Source organism: Taudactylus pleione, unplaced genomic scaffold (genome assembly GCF_031769625.1).
Source record: "Taudactylus pleione unplaced genomic scaffold, aTauple2 ptg000695l, whole genome shotgun sequence".
Taxonomy (NCBI): domain Eukaryota; kingdom Metazoa; phylum Chordata; class Amphibia; order Anura; family Myobatrachidae; genus Taudactylus; species Taudactylus pleione.
Window position 1 is genome coordinate 5,279,486 of NW_028285097.1, and position 16,978 is coordinate 5,296,463.

Sequence of the window (16,978 nt, forward strand, 5' to 3'; positions counted from 1 at the left end):
CTTGCCAGAGAATTCAGCCCTATGTAACTTTACCTTTGCAAATAGGTTAGATCGGCATCACATTGTCTTGTTATATCTGTATACAGGGAGGAAACACCTTGTGTTTGTGATGCGAGTACAAACGTTGCTCAGTCGGGTGATTTCTATAACGTGTAGAGTGTTACAGTTCACTGTGAACGTTTCTGCAGTTCAGCGACATTGTCTCTTGTGTTACGTGCGCGTGTATTGTGGGGTTTTGTCATATTACATTGTTAGGTTACTCTGAGTCATCTGGATAAAGCGGGTTTCCCAGGAAACTGCAGCATCTATAGTCAACCTCCCAGGTTGTATCCAGGTTATATATAGAACACATTTTAGTCTTTAAAAGAACCACCAGGCAAATCTTCATTTCTGAGAACTCCTGGTATTCATTAACCATTGACGTTCCTGTTGGCGTACGGCATCCTGTGGGTTCTTCTGTTGAATTATGACATTTATACTTTATTTATACTTTAATATGAACTTTTCAGATACCCAGTGACCCCAGTGTCTCATGTTACTGTATACAATACGTGCCCATGACTACAACTGAATCAACCTTTTTTGTCTCTTGGGAGTTGTAGTCACATTTCACCAGCAGGGTTCCTATTATTCTGTGCTAAAGACATTTACAGAGTACTGTACCCTCAGGGATTTCTGTGTCACTTGTAAGATACTCATGCTACATGCTCCTATTTTTAGTATTCATTTATACATTTTATCACACTGCAAGAGATTACAGGATGTTCTCTGTCCTGCTCTGACCAATACATTCACTTCTTTCACATTCAACACTAAACGGATGGTAGAGCTCATTTCCCCTTCATGCTCGGGACCTGGAAGTGACGTGGTGAGGGCGGAAGTGCAGTTCCATGCACATTAAGGACACCTAAAGAAGAAAGTTGTCCCCTCGCGGGCTCGGTGGCTCGCTACGCTTGCCACATGGTTATATTCCCCCTCTATGCCCACTTGGATGGTAGAGAATGACACTGGCTCCTCAGGGTCCTCTCCATGAAGGGGATTTAGACATTACCCTAACTGGATCCCCTGCACCTCCCAAGTTTCAGGTTTCTTCTTCTGAGTTCTCATCTCTGTCACTGAATTTCATAACCTATGAGTCTATAGTAAATTATCTAATTGCTTTTAATTTGTCTACTATTTAAGTAGATGAGCAGGAATCCTGATATACTCTGTGCTGCTGGGGACACTGCCACTATATAATTCTGTCTGTAGCTTCCTGCTGCCTCCATTCCCCTCCTCACATCATGTCACTGCCACTGTCACATGCAGTCCTGTCCTCACTAACACATCATTCATCTCCTGATATACTCTGTGCTGCTGGGGACCCTGCTCCTTCCACTATATATCTCTCAGTCTGTGACTTCCTGCTGCCTCCATTCCCCTCCTCACATCCTGTCACATGCAGCCCTGCCCTCACTAACACATCACTCATCTCCTGATATACTCTGTGCTGCTGGGGACCCTGCTCCTCCCACTATATACCTCTCAGTCTGTCACTTCCTGCTGCCTCCATTCCCCTCCTTACATCCTGTCACTGCCCCTGTCACATGCAGTCCTGTCCTCACTAACACATCACTCATCTCCTGATATACTCTGTGCTGCTGGGGAGCCCAGCACCTTCCACTCTATGGGAACATAAAATGGAATTCAGACTAGCAATTGTTGTTCGTGCAAAGCAAATATTTTTAAATTAAGAAATCTTTGCAAAGAACATTTATGCACAGTAACTATAATCTCCCAAATCAGGTTATGATTGCATAATTACATGTGCCACCACAAATTATGATGGTAAACATTATGAATAAATATATTTCATAACAGATGCTGCAGACGGCGTGACTGGTGCAATCACATTTTATTTCCTTTCAATTTATGTTACCATTTCAGTAAGATGTGAAATGTTAACTGTTCTATCTCCCGGATAATAGGCTCTAAGCCATCGATGTCTGTAATAGGTTCTTATGATGATATTCCAGTGTTCGAAGCTGTACACGTTGAACTGTAATCTAATCATTCCCATGTATGTAGTCATATGGGTTGCAGGCGCTGCATATCGTAAAGCCTTATGGGACATATATGTGCCATGTTCTGCCTCTTGGAATATATGCAATTAGCAGTTTGTAGGATAAGTCACTTCTGCTAACAGATTTGTTATGAATCTTTTCTCTATTTTGCAGGCATTTCACACAGCAGGAGACCAATAACACCATAACGTCTAGCACCAAATCTATTCGGCAGCTGTCAGAATTCGTGAGAGGGTCAACTCGGGTGAGTGTCCTTAACGCCTAATGCAGTTTACTGACGATCAAACGATACATCGTTTGTCATTAACAATATATCGTTTGATGTCCCAAAGACCTGACGACCATCTTTAAGATTTCATGAAAATTTAAATAATGGGCTGTCCTATGAGACACAGGGCCTGATTCAGACCCGCTCGCTAGGATGCGTTCGCACGTAGCCTGCCGATGTTTGCAAACTGCTCATGCGTATAAATTGCAGTGCGCGTACTAGTCCATGCGCTCGCACCCTGTACACAGATGCCTCGCTAGAATGAGTGACAGGACGTGCCGTTTGTGGGTGGTGACTGGGGAGGTCGATGGACACGGCAGAGTAGTGGTGCGAACGCAGGCGTGTCTCTGCGTCTGAACGCCGTTTCAGGGGCGTGCATAATTAAGACGCATTGTCAGCGTACACGTCACATGGCTGGATTACACACTGAAGCACTCGCAGTGCTTGCGGTAGGGTGTGATCAGCCACAAGTGCTGCGTATGGGTCCCATGTTCCCGATTGTTCCATACACTTCCTGGAGATGACGTGTGTTACTAAGGGAAAGTGGGCGTCTTATGACAGGCTGGTGGGTGTCTAAATACATACCTCGATCGCACGGCAAGACATAGTGGGCGAGCTAATGTCCTGCGTGTGAACACATCCTAAGGAGCGTTTCTGAATCGGGCCCACAGATGCATGCACATATCAGTGAGATCATCCGTGCATGGATCTGTGTAAAAAGTGTAGAATTAAAAAAAAAAAAAATTACATGGGGTCCCCCTCTAAAAGCACAACCATCCCCGGACTTCTCATAGCCAGTCCTGGTTGTGAAAATACAGGGAAAAAAAAACGTAGAGGTCCCCTGTATTTAGCACAACCGGCACCGGACGCTTTCTGTCCCCACCTCCCCAGGGATCCCCAGCCTGGGCTGACTAGCGGTCACTTTGGCTGGGGCACCCGGTGAAAGGGTTCCCCTGGCTGCAACATTACACCCACGCTAGAAAGAGCCCGGTGCTGGTTATGGAAATTACAGGGGACCTCAACACATTATTATCCCTTGTATATCCAAAGCTAGGACCGGTTCTCTGAGCCCAGTGCTGGCTGTGCTATATACAGGGGACCCCTACGTCTTTTGTGCTCTGTATTTTCACAACCAGGACTGGCTCTGGAAAGTCCGGGGCTGTTTGTGCTTTTAGGGGGGGACCCCAAGTATTTTTATTTATTTTTTTGTAAACTTGACAAGCAATTTTTTTTTTTCTTTTAGCACAGATGTATGCACAGATCTCACTGATCTGTGCATGCATCTGTGTCATTAGGGAAATGCCTGTCAAGTGACGTCCGCATCGTTGTTCGCTCAGGAGTGCCTACACACTGCACGATATCCCACGAATCATTAAATTAGATTGTCAGATCTTTCTGCATGTAGGGAAGATCTGAAGATACGACCTGCGGGGGCGCGCATTGTGATCATGATCAAGTGTCCACACTAAACGATTTGTAGATCCGATGCGTCAGAAATGTCCAAATTGTTCAAAATATCGTCTAGTACGAACAAGACACACCAGGAGACTGCTGACTAATTTGTTATGCAACACTTGTATACCTTTTTGCGACACAGTCTGTATATGAAGCACAACGGAACTTGCCACTTTATCGCAGCACTTTGTATGTAGAGTCAGACTCCGTCACGCACAGATATACAAGGGGCGCATATCAAATTAACCTGCACAGTCTCCTGGCGCATCTTACTCGCATTGTGATGCAACAAAGAAGCTTTTCCAAGTTTTACGAAGACACATCTGTATGTCCGGAAAACGGGCAGGTGCAGGAACCTCAGAACAACATGCACACTCCTCGCAGATAGCACCCTGGGTCAGGATTGAACCCATATCCCCAGTATTGCTAGGCAGTGGCGCTAACTACTGCGCCACCTTCAAAAATACCAAGTCCTTTCTGAATATCAGTGTGGTCCTCGGTCCCTTTAGGACCATGCGAGGGCTCTGATGCCAGGACAGCCGAGCGTCACCCAAACCACCCCGTATTGTGTGTAATCATAGCGTCGAGTCTCACACTCCGTGCACATAATACACATGCCGCACAGTCAACGGGAGAGAAAAAAGCACCTAAATATTAGGCCGGACTCGTAAAAGACGCTTACTCCTCATAAATTACAGCAGCTCTGCAAATATATCTGGCTTTAATTCACTTGTACATTACATGGATAAGATCTGGTTATTGCTGGAATATATGGCGCGTGTCATGAGGGTGTGAAGTCATTCCTCGGATTAAGTCGTCTGTTTATAGAAGGAAAATAACGAGACGAGGAGAGCAGAATGTTTTACACATTAACAGTTTATTTTCTTACATTGCAGCAAGATCGTCTTCAGCTGGACAGAATAAAGAGCCAATTATCAGACGCCATCCAGCGCTATGGGTCTGTGCAAAAGGTAACACATTAATACTAAAGGTCTGATTGGTCGGAATCATCTGCAGTGTAGGTTTAAGCCAGCTGCAGGAGTACAAGTTCCTGATTGATGTGCCTGGTTAGGATAATGGTGCATGTGTACATTAATGTACAGGCAGCACCAGCGGGTGCCTAAGCTGTTTGACCTAAGGAGAACGAGTGGGTTTCCCAACTTAAGTCAAAGGAAATAGAATTGAAAAAAGGAAAGTATGTCCAGCGCTTAGAAAGGGACTTTATAGATCAAAACTTCCTTGCGACATTATTTAAAATGAGTCCCTTAAATGGGAGCCAAGCAATATAGGTGTATATATATAGTGTATGTGTGTGTATGTACATATATATGTACAATATTCATTCTTTGAATTTAAATGATGGAAGCTGTATGGATTGATACCTGTGTATGTATATACGCTTTGCCTCTAAGAGCCCTGCACTTCGGCCATACTTAATCTACATGACTGTCTAAGGTAGAGGGAAATAGCTTTGAAAGGGTTAAAGATGAAACCCTAAGTGTGTCTAAAATCAGAAGGTTGGTTTATAAAGAATAAAATGTATTCTGTGCACATAGAGTATTACAGACAGCATGTCCCTACGTGACACTCGGGCAATGTTCTAACAAAAGGATTTGCCTAATTATCATTATGGGAGCTGAGGAGTTTATGATTTTTCATTATCATTGGTCAGTATGACACATGGGCGTATGTAGTGGTTACACAAAGTTATATAATAGGCCTAAGCTAATTTATTAATGGCACTTGAACCAGCCTAGGATGGCATAAACAATATTCTAAGTATGGACATAACGGAAAAGCCAGAACCATCCTTTCAATTAGGAGTGAGTTACATCAGCTGGCTCTTCCTATCTCTCAGCAGCACCCATAATTGCCCAAACAGAAACGTAAGCAGTATGGCATCTTTTGGATACATTATTAGTACCCCTGTGTGTGTATTTGTTATACTTATGTGAATGTATATTCATTAATTTCAGACACTAAGCGTTAGCTTTACTAAAGCTTCTAAAAATGACAAGTAGAGGTTTTGCCCATAGCAACCAATCCGATTAAGGCCCGTATTCAATTTGAAGCGAAAAGTTGTTTTCGTGTGTTTTGGGCGAAAACTTTTCGCCGATGATGTCATTTTCGCCTGTTTTGGTTTTACTCCGTATTCAATTTGGAAGACTTTCCTCCTAGGCGGACAGTCAATGCAATGTAACAGGCGGAAAAGTTTTGCCTATGATTAGGAGGCGGAAAAAAGTGCAGAATTGGGGTTTTGGGGTGCAACGTTGCGGGAACCCCTGTGCAGCCCTCAGACAGTCCCCCAAAGGTAAACTGTGTCAAAAAATAAAAAAAACCACTTAAGGACACCCCAAAAAAAATCACTTTGAATTTTGGGGGCGAAAAAAAACATGTTGGGGGACAAAGTTAAAAACTAGTGAACTTGACTCTGGGGGGGTCCCCAAGTATGCCCCAAGTGATTTTTTGATTGCAGGTGCTTGCGGCAGGTGGATTTTTCACGATTTTTTCAACTTCACTTTAGCAACTTTTAAATATGCTGATCCCCATTTTCAAGTACCCCAAATTTGCTGGAAAAAAATACTCCTGAATACTATTCTGCACCACGTATAGAAAAACGCTATTTAGCAGCTATTGAGCCGGTTTAAAAACACCAAATACCTTCAGCCAGCCAAATCAGGGGGTACCATAGTGAACCCCCATGTCAGAGCATCTTTTGGGGGGTGTCAGGCTGATTTCCCCAAATCTGACAGTACTTTCCACCTGTTTAAGTTTCGCCGGGTCCCGTTTTCGCACACTTCCATATTGAATACGGGGTAAAGCGGGGACAGCCGCGATACTTTTCCGCCTACAAAATACGCGATGTAGGCGAAAATTCTGGGAGGCGAAAAAGTATCGCGGATCTGCTCTAATTGAATACGGCTCTTAGTCTATAATTTTCTAGGATGCAATAGAGTAATGATAGCTTTCATTTGGTTGCTATGGGCAAAAACACCACTTTCCATGTTTAGAAGTTTTAGTAAATATGCACCTACATTACAGAGGCCTTCAAATCATCTGAGAAACTACAGATTACTAAACTCCACTCACTCACTTCCCTGACACACGCTGGATCTTACAGGTAGACAGTGACTGCGTCTGCAGAGCATTGCTACCTTGGAAAAACCGCTATAAGCATTTTCATTTTGCAAACAACCTCTTGCATTTAGTGCTATGCATATGTCAAGAGAAATCCTTGTTATCTAATTAATAATGCAGCTGTCTTTCGTATGTATATTATCTGTTGCTGATAAGCCGATGAGACCAAAGCTGGTCATACAGATGTGTCCTCGCACATCTTTGCTGCAGTTGCGCCAAACAGTCCCTCTCGGCGCGCCAGTGAGACTCTGCTAGCGCCTGGTGTCTTATTTGCGTTTTATTTTGCGGAAAATACGTCTAAGCCGCGTTGCGACTATGATTCACCAGGAGACACTCATATCGGTGTGCGTCTGTAAACAGAACCTGGCGTGGAAAAAAATCTACAGCCGCTGCTGATTCAGAGGCGAGTGTCGCAAATTATTCAGCAGTCTCCCTGGTGTATCCTATTCAAGACGCATTTTTGGCAAAAAAAAAACCCACTCAATGCTAGCAGAGTTGCACGGGACCTGGCGGCTCACTCACGCCAGGCATATTGCTCTGCGTGGCGTATTGAGGCTAGTTGTACCTGTCCGCTACTCCTGATTGTAAAGTACGGCCAGATTTTACATAAACGTGCGCGCAAACCTGAAATATTTATTACTAGTTATTTATATAGCGCACACCTATTCAGCAGCGATTTGGCCATTCACATCAGTCCCTGCCCCAGTGGAGCTTACACTCTATATTCCCTATCACATGCTCACACACATACACACACACTTACACACTAGGGTTCATTTTTTTTGGGAGCCAATTAACCTACCAGTATATTTTTGGAGTGTGGGAGGGAACCGGAGCACCCGGAGGAAATCCACGCAAGCACAGGGAGCATATACAAACTCCACACAGTTAGTGCCATAGTGGGAATGGAACCCACGACCTGAGTGCTGTGAGGCAGTAATGCTAACCATTACACCATCTGTGCTGCCCATCTATTTCCCTGCAATCCACAGATTAGAACTACAGCTCTACATTGGGAGGAACTTTTATTTATACAGGGAAAATGATTGCATTAATAGTATTCCCTCCTCTTTATGGTGTGTCCTTAGTAATTGCATTTTCAGTGCTTACCTTTTCAGCGCTTGAGCTCAATAAGACGGAAATAGTTAATAAAAATCTCATTGCTATGTGTTTAAAAACATTTAAAATATCAATTTACATAGGAATTTTTGTTGGTTTTCCATCCTTAATCTGCATTTGTGTGTATCAGGACAGCGATGCCCTGTAGCGCACGAGATATATATGAGTGGCAAGCATTTAAAAATATATTGAAATTTTTTTTTAAATCCCGTTCTTGCCTACATTTAAATAATGTTGCATACTTAGACCCACGTTCCCTGCGGACATGTCTCAGCCCCATCGTGTAATGGGAATATAAATGGCGTTCTCCCTTCTTCTCATCCACAGAAATTAGCAGATAAATCCAAAGCACTGCTCAGCAGTGGACATCTAAAGCAAGTAAGTGACATCTCTTCTCTTCACAGCCTTAAATCTGTGTTGTCCCTCTCATGTGCCGGAGTCGTACCTTGCACCTCATACTGTGTCCTGCGTGGCCCCTGCGTTGTGCCGGAACAGGAAATCCCATTCACCACGTACCTGACATGGCTGGTTTAGATCACTAATAGCGCTTAATTGTTGGCCCTGTAATGACGCCAGATAACCCTCGCTCTGTCTCCTACAGGTATAAGGGGAGTTTCAGTTAAGTGCAAAGTCTCTGTCGGAACCTTGCGCAGTATGCGGCTGCGCTCATTGAGGGTAACTGTGGGAGGAAAACCTTGCTCGTAACCTCACGCAGCTCTATGGGGTCTGAGGAGAAATGAGCAACGTTTTCCTGCTTGTTAAAGCGTGTTGCACAAGCGCCATGTTCCAGCAGAACTGCCAGTAAATTCCCCTTATAGTCATTGAGTACTTTAATATGAATGGGACAGGTGTATGGAGGTACTACAGTGTGGATGGAACAGGTATATGGGGTTACTACAGTGTGGATGGAACAGGTATATGGGGTTACTGCAGTATGAATGGGACAGGTGTATGGGGGTACTACAGTATGGATGGGACAGGTGTATGGGGGTTACTACAGTATGGATGGGACAGGTGTATTGGGGTTACTACAGTATGAATGGGACAGGTGTATGGGGGTACTATGGATGGGACAGGTGTATGGGGGTTACTACAGTATGAATGAGACAGGTGTATGGGGGTTACTACAGTATCAATGGGACAGGTGTATGGGGGTTACTACAGTATGAATGGGACAGGTGTATGGGGGTTACTACAGTATGAATGGGACAGGTGTATGGGGGGGATACTACAGTATGGATGGGACATTTTCATGGGGGGTACTATAGTTTGAATGGGACAGGTGTATGGGAGTACTACGGTATGGATGGAACAGGTGTATGGGGTTACTACAGTATGGATTGGACCGGTGTATGGTAGTACTACAGTATGGATGGGACAGGTGTATGGGGTTACTACAGTATGGATTGGACAGGTGTATGGGGTTACTACAGTATAGATAGGACAGGTGTATGGGAGTACTACAGTATAGATAGGACAGGTGTATGGGAGTACTACAGTATGGATGGGACAGGTGTATGGGGTTACTACAGTATGGATTGGACAGGTGTATGGGGTTACTACAGTATAGATAGGACAGGTGTATGGGAGTACTACAGTATAGATAGGACAGGTGTATGGGGGTACTACAGTATGAATGGGACAGATGTATGGGGGTACTACAGTATGACTGGGACAGGTGTATGGGGGTACTACAGTATGGATGGGACAGGTGTATGGGGTTACTACAGTATGGATTGGACAGGTGTATGGGGTTACTACAGTATAGATAGGACAGGTGTATGGGAGTACTACAGTATGGATGGAACAGGTGTATGGGGTTACTACAGTATGGATTGGACCGGTGTATGGGAGTACTACAGTATGGATGGGACAGGTGTATGGGGTTACTACAGTATGGGTTGGACAGGTGTATGGGGTTACTACAGTATAGATAGGACAGGTGTATGGGAGTACTACAGTATAGATAGGACAGGTGTATGGGGGTACTACAGTATGGATGGGACAGGTGTATGGGGTTACTACAGTATGGATGGGACAGGTGTATGGGGTTACTACAGTATAGATAGGACAGGTGTATGGGAGTACTACAGTATAGATAGGACAGGTGTATGGGGGTACTACAGTATGGATGGGACCGGTGTATGGGGTTACTACAGTATGGATGGGACAGGTGTATGGGGCTACTACAGTATGGATAGGACAGGTGTATGGGGTTACTACAGTATAGATAGGACAGGTGTATGGGAGTACTACAGTATGGATGGAACAGGTGTATGGGGTTACTACAGTATGGATTGGACCGGTGTATGGGGTTACTACAGTATGGGTGGAACAGGTGTATGGGGTTACTACTGTATGGATTGGACCGGTGTATGGGAGTACTACAGTATGGATGGGACAGGTGTATGGGGTTACTACAGTATATTTAGGACAGGTGTATGGGAGTACTACAGTATGGATGGAACAGGTGTATGGGGTTACTACAGTATGGATTGGAACGGTGTATGGGGTTACTACAGTATGGATGGGACAGGTGCATGGAAGTACTACAGTATGGATGGGTCAGGTGCATGGAAGTACTACAGTATGGATGGGACAGGTGAATGGAAGTGCTATAGTATGGATGGGACAGGTGTATGGGGTTACTACAGTATGGGTGGGACAAGTGTATGGGCGTACTACAGTATGGATGGGACAGGTGTATGGGGAGCTGTATGGACAGGTGTTTTTAACAGTGCAGGTGGGAGTTACAGGTGTTTTTTAAAGAATTTTTCAAAGTGACTTCAAATGACTTAATATATCACCTTACAGGCATTTTTATGCCTCATATTTTCCGACAGCATTTATTTATTCTATCGTTTCACTGCTGTTAAAACATGCACCGATCAGTCATTTGAAACTTTTTAAGAGTGCAACATATTTTTGTTTGGGACATTATTAGACATATATGCTGTTATTCAATATTTATTTGCAGTTTTTTAGGGTAGAGGCTAATATTCCTATATTTAAATTTTTTTAATTTCCTGCGGATTTGGAAGAAAAAAATAATTGTGTTTGACTGGGGCGGTACACCTGTCAAACCTTAATGCAGGTGTCCTAAGGCGAGCTCAGGGAGGACAGAAACATCCCGTGGAGCAGAAGGGCAAATTTGAGTCCAGTAAGCCTCATACTGATGTATTCTAATTCACTATTGCTACACTCATGCCAAACAGCCCACCTCGACGTGCAAGGTTCCGTGCGACTCTGGTAGCGCCAAGCTTTTTTTTTTTTTTTTTTAATGTCTTTTAGCCAGAGCATGCATCTTAGTCTCAATGTGGTACAACTAAGGTTCACCAGGAGACTGCACCGATTATTGCATGAGGACACATCTGTACTTGCCTTTGCCACATGTACAAGCTTAGAGTTGACAAATATAGTACCAAGAATCTGTGCTCCAGCGAGCGAGCAGCTTATTCTTGAAAGGAAGAAGGAGTGAGGAAGGGGCAGATGCTGGAGATGGAAGTAGCAAGATTGATATACAGTATAGTATGAATGTGGGGTTGAATATGAGGGAGGTGTCAAGGACGGTACACTCGGCAAGCTCAGTTTTAGACATATTGGGATTAAGAAATCTGTAAGAAACATTTAAGACGAGAGACAGTTGGAGGTGATTGGGCGGAGAGGGAAAGGTCTGAGGAAGAGGTGGTAGATTTCAGTATCACCAGCATAAATGTGGTATTGGTGGCCAAAGTAATTGCTGACATCTCCAAGTGAGCATGTGTAGAGAGAATGGGAGGACCATGGACAGTGCCTTGGGGTAATGCCAACAGGAAGAGACAGGGGAGGATGAGTTGGAAAGTAGAGATAGAAGAAGCAGTTAGGTAGTTTGAAGGAAAGCCTTGAGAGGGCAGTGTCACTGGGCCTCAGAGAGTGGAGAAGATGATGGAGGAAAGCCTTGAGAGGGCAGTGTCATGGGGCCTCAGAGTGGAGAAGGTGATGGAGGAAAGCCTTGAGAGGGCAGTGTCACTGGGCCTCAGAGAGTGGAGAAGATGATGGAGGAAAGCCTTGAGAGGGCAGTGTCATGGGGCCTCAGAGTGGAGAAGGAGATGGAGGAAAGCCTTGAGAGGGCAGTGTCACGGGGCCTCAGAGAGTGGACAAGGTGCAGGAGGAGAGGCTAGAGGATTGACAGGAGATATGAAAGAAGACTGGATAGAGAGCGGAGCTGTAAAAGAAGAACATGAATTGCAAATGAAAGTCGGAATGAACAGCATTTTCTCCAATGTTGTATCACATTGATGGATATTTTTTTTTTTAAGTAGATTTAGTAAAAATTTAGTAAAATGACTCCTAAATTTGTATTTAGGTAATTTACGGTCAAGATTTTTAATACATATCTAGCTACAACAATAATATATTATATTTTTTTTCTGTAAGATTTTTGAAGTTCAAAATCTCATATTGACCCTTATGGGTAGGGTGTTCACACAGTTTTCCTTAAAGTACCCTTTTAAAGCTCAATATACTGTACACTGTCTTTCATTAAAGTTCAGTGTTACTTTGGAATTTAAATAAAAACAAATAGGCAATATTCACATTTAACTCATGTATCAGTCTTTTCTTTTGTTTTAATTTTTACCTTTCAAAACAAAAATAAAATTGCACTATTTATTTTTACCCCAAGTGAGATAAAGTGTTTATCGGCCTTTGCAGCAGCAGCAGCAGCCAAACACTATGCACTGCTCTTCGGCTTTCTGTCATCTAGTGTTCCTAAGTCCTTTCCAACTCTGTAATTCTCTATTGTACACCACCATTGTAATTGTCCATCTCATTTATCCTCCATTGTACACCACCACCATAATCCTCCATCTCCATTAGTCCCCATTGTACGCCATCTCCATTAGTCCCCATTGTACGCCATCTCCATTAGTCCCCATTGTACGCCATCTCCATTAGTCCCCATTGTACGCCATCTCCGTTAGCCCCCACTGTACGCCATCTCCGTTAGCCCCCACTGTACGCCATCTCCGTTAGCCCCCACTGTACGCCATCTCCGTTAGCCCCCACTGTACGCCATCTCCGTTAGCCCCCACTGTACGCCATCTCCGTTAGCCCCCACTGTACGCCATCTCCGTTAGCCCCCACTGTACGCCATCTCCGTTAGCCCCCACTGTACGCCATCTCCGTTAGCCCCCACTGTACGCCATCTCCGTTAGCCCCCACTGTACGCCATCTCCGTTAGCCCCCACTGTACGCCATCTCCGTTAGCCCCCACTGTACGCCATCTCCGTTAGCCCCCACTGTACGCCATCTCCGTTAGCCCCCACTGTACGCCATCTCCGTTAGCCCCCACTGTACGCCATCTCCGTTAGCCCCCACTGTACGCCATCTCCGTTAGCCCCCACTGTACGCCATCTCCGTTAGCCCCCACTGTACGCCATCTCCGTTAGCCCCCACTGTACGCCATCTCCGTTAGCCCCCACTGTACGCCATCTCCGTTAGCCCCCACTGTACGCCATCTCCGTTAGCCCCCACTGTACGCCATCTCCGTTAGCCCCCACTGTACGCCATCTCCGTTAGCCCCCACTGTACGCCATCTCCGTTAGCCCCCACTGTACGCCATCTCCGTTAGCCCCCACTGTACGCCATCTCCGTTAGCCCCCACTGTACGCCATCTCCGTTAGCCCCCACTGTACGCCATCTCCGTTAGCCCCCACTGTACGCCATCTCCGTTAGCCCCCACTGTACGCCATCTCCGTTAGCCCCCACTGTACGCCATCTCCGTTAGCCCCCACTGTACGCCATCTCCGTTAGCCCCCACTGTACGCCATCTCCGTTAGCCCCCACTGTACGCCATCTCCGTTAGCCCCCACTGTACGCCATCTCCGTTAGCCCCCACTGTACGCCATCTCCGTTAGCCCCCACTGTACGCCATCTCCGTTAGCCCCCACTGTACGCCATCTCCGTTAGCCCCCACTGTACGCCATCTCCGTTAGCCCCCACTGTACGCCATCTCCGTTAGCCCCCACTGTACGCCATCTCCGTTAGCCCCCACTGTACGCCATCTCCGTTAGCCCCCACTGTACGCCATCTCCGTTAGCCCCCACTGTACGCCATCTCCGTTAGCCCCCACTGTACGCCATCTCCGTTAGCCCCCACTGTACGCCATCTCCGTTAGCCCCCACTGTACGCCATCTCCGTTAGCCCCCACTGTACGCCATCTCCGTTAGCCCCCACTGTACGCCATCTCCGTTAGCCCCCACTGTACGCCATCTCCGTTAGCCCCCACTGTACGCCATCTCCGTTAGCCCCCACTGTACGCCATCTCCGTTAGCCCCCACTGTACGCCATCTCCGTTAGCCCCCACTGTACGCCATCTCCGTTAGCCCCCACTGTACGCCATCTCTGTTAGCCCCCACTGTACGCCATCTCCGTTAGCCCCCACTGTACGCCATCTCCGTTAGCCCCCACTGTACGCCATCTCCGTTATGCCCCTTTGTACTCTTGTCTCCGGCACATCCCATTACACGCCATTTCCGTTATGCCCCTTTGATCACTGTCTGTTACATCCCATTGTACGTCGCTTCAGTTATCCCCCATTGTACGTAGTCCCCATTGCACGCCGTCTCCGTATTCCCCCTTTGCACGGCGTCTCCATTGTTCCCCATTGTACACGGTCTCCGTTCCCGTATTGTACACAGGCTCCGTTATATCCCATGATCCGCAGTCTCAGTCGTCCCCCATTGCACGCCGTCTCGTTATATCCCATTGCACGCCGTCTCGTTATATCCCATTGCACGCCGTCTGTTATATCCCATTGCACGCCGTCTGTTATATCCCATTGCACGCCGTCTGTTATATCCCATTGCACGCCGTCTGTTATATCCCATTGCACGCCATCTGTTATATCCCATTGCACGCCGTCTGTTATATCCCATTGCACGCCGTCTGTTATATCCCATTGCACGCAGTCTGTTATATCCAATTGCACGCCGTCTGTTATATCCCATTGCACGCCGTCTGTTCGTAGCTAGATGGCGTTAGTAATGTTTCCTCCCATTCTCCGCAATCAGCAAATACGTTCGCAGATTCTTAGTGATAAAAAAGGACAGTGCCCCAGACTTTCTCGTGTAAAAGTAACATGAGTCCCACACATTCATTTAAATAAAGAGTTTGACTTCCGCTTTTTTTGACAGAGGAAAACACTCTAAATATATTGTTAAATGAAATTCTAATAAGTAGCCTAAATTCTAATCTTTGACGTCATCGGCCCTTTTGGATGATACCGCCCTTTATCACCATCAAGATAATGTGATTTCTGAGCATGAACTCAGCATGGAGGCAGCTTATTACATCAAGTAGGTGTCAAATAATGATTCATGCCCCGGGGACGTCACTAGTGGGTTCATAGGCTGTCATACTTGCGTGGATAATGGGTATACTTCAAAAATGTCTGTACAGTCTCTCCTGCTCCATATGATGTATGTTTAAGAAATCTTAATTCAGCTGCCATAAATCCGATCCGTGTGTGGAGAAGGTGATTTGAGGAGTCATAGCCTGTTATTTCCACGGTCCTCTGTCAGTCTGTGCTCTGCACCCTCCAGCCATGATAAGCCCACAGCTGAAGAATGGATGGGGAGTTTTATCCAATGTGTCACCTTGTAGAGACAAAGTGACTTTTATGATATATTTAATCATTTCAAGCCTATGCAGCTTTCTTAGCCAGACAAAAGGAGATGACATGGAATCCGGCATGATGGCTGTGTTGGTAATCTTATTAAGGCAAGTGCTCTGCCTGGGCTTCCTGACCTTGAGATATTAGCTGGGATTGCGGGCAATGTCAGGATTTCCTTTTGAGCGAAATAATAGGATGATGTGAGCAATGTCATGTCCTATGTTTTGGATTTCCTCTGCTTTCTGCTTCGAACACATCACGAGTATCAAAGAAATTGTAATTTTATGAGAAATCTAGTTGAAGCAAGTGTTAAGGTAAAGCCTACAATGTTACTGGCTACTATGGGCTCTTCTGGAAAGGGTGTGGTGTAAGAGATAGACAGTAGTTAGTTAGACAATGTCTAGATAGACACCAAATGTTAGACCAGTGATGGCTAACCTTGATACTCCAGCTGTTATGGAACTACATAACCCAGCATGCACTGCTACAGTTTTGCTATTAGGGCATGCTAAAACTGTGGCAGGGCATGCTGGGATATATAGTTCCACAACAGCTGGAGTGTCAAGGTTAGCCAACACTGTGTTAGACAGGGAAAAAAAAGTTAGACACAAACAAAAGTCAGACATGTAAAAAGTTTGACCGGTACAAAAGGTCAACAGGGTCAAAAGTTCGACATGAAAATAGTCGACACAAAAATGGTCGACTATTATTATTATTTTTTTAGCCCTAATCTTCACCCTATCCCTCCCCTTGGTCCCTAACCCTCTCTCCTGGTGCCTTACCCTAACCGTCTAGGTAAGTGCCTAACCCTAATCCTAAAAGAATAAATAAATGTGTCGACCATTTTTTGTGTCAATCTTTTTCATGTCGAACTTTTGACCCTGTCGATCTTTTGTACCTGTCGAACTTTTTACATGTCTAACTTTAGTGTGTCTGACCTTTGTCTATGTCGAATTATTATCCTTGTCTAACTTTTAACTGTCTAACATCTGGTGTCTATCTAGACATTGTCTAATTACTGTTTGTCTTTAGTCCGGAACCCTTCTGGAACGGGGCATCGCAGCCATCTCACTCAATTGAATTGCCCCTTCTATGCCCATGTCTAGTTTTTATGTAATTGCCTATTTGAGGCCGGATTTTCCATTAGACAGCGTAAGGTAAGAGTTTGCTGAGCAGCTGAGATGTAAATCTGCCCCCGCTGGGTCTGTACCAGGAGACTGATAGTTATAGTAGTGTCTCAGTTCACCCAGAGCCTGTGGGCAGAGCTCCGTTCTCACATTC

At 45.4% G+C, this 16,978-nt stretch overlaps 1 protein-coding gene across 2 annotated transcripts in view; it reads left to right on the forward strand.

Annotated features, from left to right (window-relative positions):
• Positions 1–16,978, forward strand: part of TSNARE1 (t-SNARE domain containing 1) — a 252,748-nt gene that overhangs the window by 145,892 nt on the left and 89,878 nt on the right. For both annotated transcript variants that reach the window (XM_088456270.1, XM_088456271.1), the window contains 3 exons: positions 2,217–2,307; positions 4,683–4,757; positions 8,371–8,421. In XM_088456270.1, the coding sequence (XP_088312396.1) occupies positions 2,217–2,307; positions 4,683–4,757; positions 8,371–8,421 (217 nt within the window). The remainder of the gene's footprint in view (positions 1–2,216; positions 2,308–4,682; positions 4,758–8,370; positions 8,422–16,978) is intronic.